Here is a 5,197-nt window from a genome sequence, read left to right on the forward strand (position 1 = left end):
GAGTAAGCAAGTAATGGAAATTTGGTTGAGTTCATTAATATTTTTTTTTTGCAATCTATAAATTTCATATTACATTAAATATTTGTTTCGATTACAGAATGACTCAGTAGGTGGCGCCAGTATGTTTATAGGAAGCAAGCAATGAAGGTTAATTCGAAACAATTCTTTAAGTCAGTTAGTTATTCATCAATGTTAAGTCTTATGCTATCAGCTGAATTCAATTAATAGTGGGTAGTTATATCTTAAGTCAAACTTAAGATTGTCCACGGAGCCCGAGAAGTGTAGTCAGAGTAGTCGCTGCGCTTCAAGCGACAGGTTTGAAAGAAATTAGTTGTGTTACTGCTCAAGAAAGTTGCAATGTGAATAGGCTCTCTATTCAAATGAACAAAACAAATCATTCCTAGTTTTGGATTATGTATTTAATGATAGTTCATCATATCAACGAAAATTGTTCATCAACAGCTAATTGAACTTTTACATCGTGAAATATACGTTATCAAAATACAGAGAATATAAAATTCACAGTAGTCTTCCCTGTTCTAGCGCCACTGCTGTTTCATGCTTGTGAGAAGTGTATAAAAACCAGTATCAGAAAAAAATGTCTCAAATATGTTATCGCCCATGAAGGTCAGTTTTTACCATGCCTAGGGTTGGCATGGCCTGGTGTTTATCTACGAGTAGCAGGTTTTCTTCACTTAATAGAAACAGCAGTACAACTTTTCGACAAGGTTTTGTCTTTACCAGGTCAGCTCATTTGTATTGAAAACTCTGAAGAAAGTCTGATTTTCGTACGTTCACTTGCAATACAAGCTTTCATATGTTTGAAAGGTTTTATGCCTTCTCGCATAAAACAAGGTTTTTAGATCCTCTAAGAAACTTAGCCTCTGTGTGGGCTCGTGTGAGTTTCTTTTTTAACACTGCATTGTTGCGTAACAGGTTTATTAAACACCTAAGATATTTACATCTTGCAATAGATAGGTTTGCTTGGATATTCGCGTAAAGCGACAAAAGGACTACCTTCGTTAGACGTATCTAGTTTTGAACTGATTGACTACGAGGGAGATATCTAGTCAACAGCACCCACCATCAACTCTTGGGCTATTCTAATCGAATAATGGGATTTAAAATATTTAACCGTCACTCTTATATCGCACTCACAACCCCAAAGTGCGGAGCGCGATATTTTTTTCAGGAAAGTGTCTCGCGAACCACGAACCTTCAGATCCGCTAAACTAACCACTAGACCACTTCTAACAGGAAATTATGGTGTAGATAAACATACTTTTCCTATCCATGAAAATACACTCACACTTCGAATACTACAGAACACGTGCAACCTTTTAGACCGAAAATATATACAAGTTTTGTGGATAAAATGAAATAGCAAAAGAAAATTAACTTTAAACAGTAAGTTGCTATTTTCAAATAATTTTTTTTACTAGCCTCAACTTAACGATTTCTTAGTAGCTAATTATATAATCTACTGTTTTTTTTAATGATATGTTGAAATAGATTTTGTTTTATTTTACAAGTTTGGATCACAATATATGCAGTGCTCGTGATTATTCCACATATTCAAGCTACACCATGCCTTGTTGTGAGCACAAAGCACCTCATTGGTTATCTGGCACAAGGCCAGCCTTATGAAGTCTGTTTCAAAACGTCTGTACACTGGGATGGCGTCCAGTTGCCTAGCGAACGTTCGGTTCAGTACTACTGCAGCGAACTAAAACTGACAGATAGCGTTCGTCTGCTTGTGTTGTGGATAGTGATCTGCTTTAGTCTGCGTATTCATATTTCGCTGATAATATTTTGAGACACTAGCCAATTCACAACAGCCTGCTGTGATTGGTAGGCTTCCATTAGTCTATATAGTCTTCGAGGTAGTACTGAGCAATTATTACTTTTGAAATTAGATTCGATTATCCAATCAATATTTGTAAATAATCCTGATTATCGAATATTCTAGTTAGCTCATTTTTAAAAACAATGACAAAAAATAAATAACGGATGATTTGGTGTCCATTAACTCAATAAATAATACGAGACGTCATACAAGAAAGTTTGTTAAATTTTCACGCAAAGCTATCTGCGCTAGCCGTCCCTAATTTAGGAATGATAAACTAGAGGGAAGACAGCTAATCAACACCACTCACCAACAATTCTTGGGTTACCAATGAATAGCGAGATTTACCGTTAAATCATAACCCCACCCCCTCACGGCTAAAAGAACGAGCATGTTCGGTGATGGGATTTGAGTCCGCGATCCTCAGATTCCGAGTCGAACGCCCTAGCCATCAGGTCATCCCTGGCATCAAACAAAAAAGAACAGTTTTACGAAACCGACATTTGATTTATTAATAAATACATAACAATGGTAATTTGTTATTTTTGCCTTGTTGAATACCTCGAATAAGAATTATAAGTACGAAACAGTTCGTGTGTACATGTATATATGTGTGTGTCTGTATGGTTTATATTTAAATTATCACTCACCTTGAATGCTGACTGACAAGTTTTAGTTTTTTTCTGACTAAAATAGGATGCTCTTCTCCACTTGTGAAAGTATTGTCACGTTATTTGTTTATAACAAACAACTACACGTATGAAATAATTTGATGTGTAATGTGAAGAATGCGTTTCTGTGCTTTCATTGCTTCAAGGCTTCCTCAGAACTACCGATCCCAGAATGTAATCAGTTAATCAGACTCGCTAATGTTGCATGGGATAAAGACAAATGAAACGAGAATACTAAACAAAAGATCACAAATGTAGTTATTTATTATTTCTTATTTTTAGAGCACACTTCAACACTGAGAAGAAACAGAATGTTTAGATGCGGGATAAGATAATAACGAGAGCAACGGCTCCGAGTGCTTCTCTGTGAGTGGACATACAAAAGACGCTCAGTTTCTATGCAATAACGAATCGAAATGTAGGTATTAAGAAATCGTATAAATTCCTTTTCTGTGTTTATCTTAATATTCCGAATTTCTATTAATCGCTTAGCACTACTTAGATGTATGGCCATGGGTGAAGAACAACTTGAAGAACTCTAGAGTGTGTGTGAGGCACTTAATAGTAACAATTACTACAAGATTGTATAAGGCTACTAAATGTGAAACGGATTAGTTGAATAATCAATTGTTTGCATTTCAGGTCACTTGACTGATAATCATATGCCCAATTTGTCCTTAAAATGAACTGAATTCTATAATACTAGAAATTTCGATTATCTTTTAAATTTGTTCAATATACTTCATAAAAATCACATAACCATGGTGTATTATTTGTTATCCGTTTTACTTAGCATAGGAACATAATATATTAGCCTAGCATAGCCATAAGCTGCTAGAAAAGGTCATTTAATACATATAAAACACTTGTTTGGGATTTAAAATAAAACTACACTGAGTTAAAAAACATTAAATTCAGAGCGTACAAAGGATCCAATGAAGAAGGAAAAGTCAATTAGGCAAACATATATATATATTTGGCATAATAGTCCCAGTTACCTAAACAGCCAGCTATTATTAGTGGAGCTTTGTTTTTATGTAGTTTGGAAGTTACATGGATTTTATCTTAAATAAATATAAAAATCTATAAACCATAAGAAGAACAGGCTATATGTGCTCTTTCTACTGCGGGCTATCGAGCCCCAGATTTTCAACACATTTGCCCTGACCAACCAAGGGTCATCAAAGCAGTTGAACAATATTTGTGCTTATACGTAGTAGAAAGCATCTCGTTCTTTCCAGCTGTCGTACAGTCCCGCATATGGTTTTATCTACACCTAGAAACACGTGTGCTCAGGTATCATAAATGATAGATGCGCATTGCATCACGGGAAGGACACGACAGGGAAGTGCCACATCGATTTTTACTGCGCAATCGTGATGCACTAGATTATTTTATATTAAAACACAAGCTACAAGAGCAAAAACTAAAATGAAAGCATCAAATCATTAGGGTTAAATGTTGTTATAATCTACCTAGAGACAGATAGAAGTCACCTTTCAGAAACTAGCTGAAATAATATAAAACAGGAAAAAAGTAATGACAAAATGCTGGACAAAAGAATAATGTATAAGAAGGAAAAGACGTCCTTACAGGGGTTGAAAGAACGTTGTGAAGCAAGACTGTTTTGGGTGAGTGAGACCTATAAATGAAGCTTAAGCTTAAAAGTAATCATAAAAATGATTTAAGATACACATTTACTGACGAGTTTCTTATGTGAACCAAATTTTGTAAAACTGGTATGTGATTTTATTTTTGTTATTTGTCCATAAAAAAAGGAAGTTATTATATATACATATGTGTGTGTGTGTGTATATATATATATGTTTGTGTGAATCTGTGTGTATCTATGGATGCTTATGCAGATATACCTTAAGCATAATGTGGATTATTCTAAGGAAACATTTAGGTTATTCAGGACAAAAATAATATCTGTAGTCTGTGGAATTTTTGTATTGTATGATAGTAGCTTTATCGTTACCATTAAAATGTTTTAATGTTGATGTTAAGTTAAAGACTGGTTTTAATGAGGTTTTGATGTCATAGTTTTAGTAATAAGATAATTTATCTTGGAAAATGAGTTTCTTAAAAAATAAAAAATTAAAAGTTAAAAAAAGTAAATTTTATATATTTTATACAAATTTCAATCGTAGACTTATTACTTTTCAAGAAAAGTGTTTATTTGTTTTATGGTATTCGTAGTTTTATACGAATAATAACTTGTGATGCCATGAAATCGGTTAAATAAAGAAGAGTTTGGAAAAAAGAAAGGATTCGAGTTTTCTTATATATTTTCATCTTGAAGAGAAACCACTTCGAATTATAGTTTATATATATTTATGCAGATTTTTACTCACCTTAGCTTAATCCTGATCTTAGACAAAGCGGTCATTTTCAATCGTTCCTTCCCCAATTACACAGCTATAGCCCTGTACAAGCTATGTTTAGCGTGTCGTAATCACCATTAAGACATATTACTTTGTGGCTATCATCGTCCAGTGCATTTACAATCATCTTTAGTATACAAAAAATCAAAATACAAAATTATTCATAATACTGAGTATTTGTTAGAAGACCGTAATCATTAGAAGCTGGTCAACTGATAAAGAAGAATTCATAAAACAATAACAGAAAACGATTGTAAACCTGAGAAACAGGAGTATCTAGCTCGTTGGTAAAG

General features: G+C 33.8%; 1 protein-coding gene across 1 annotated transcript in view; it reads left to right on the forward strand.

Moving 5' to 3' along the window:
- The first annotated feature begins 3,875 nt into the window (after positions 1-3,875).
- The window catches only part of LOC106467667 (BTB/POZ domain-containing protein 2-like), a 48,629-nt gene continuing 47,307 nt past the window's right edge, over positions 3,876-5,197 (forward strand). The window contains exon 1 of the mRNA XM_022396593.1: positions 3,876-4,148. Coding sequence (XP_022252301.1) covers positions 4,065-4,148 — 84 coding nt within the window. The 5' untranslated portion in view covers positions 3,876-4,064. The remainder of the gene's footprint in view (positions 4,149-5,197) is intronic.

Source organism: Limulus polyphemus, unplaced genomic scaffold (assembly GCF_000517525.1).
Source record: "Limulus polyphemus unplaced genomic scaffold, Limulus_polyphemus-2.1.2 Scaffold82, whole genome shotgun sequence".
Taxonomy (NCBI): domain Eukaryota; kingdom Metazoa; phylum Arthropoda; class Merostomata; order Xiphosura; family Limulidae; genus Limulus; species Limulus polyphemus.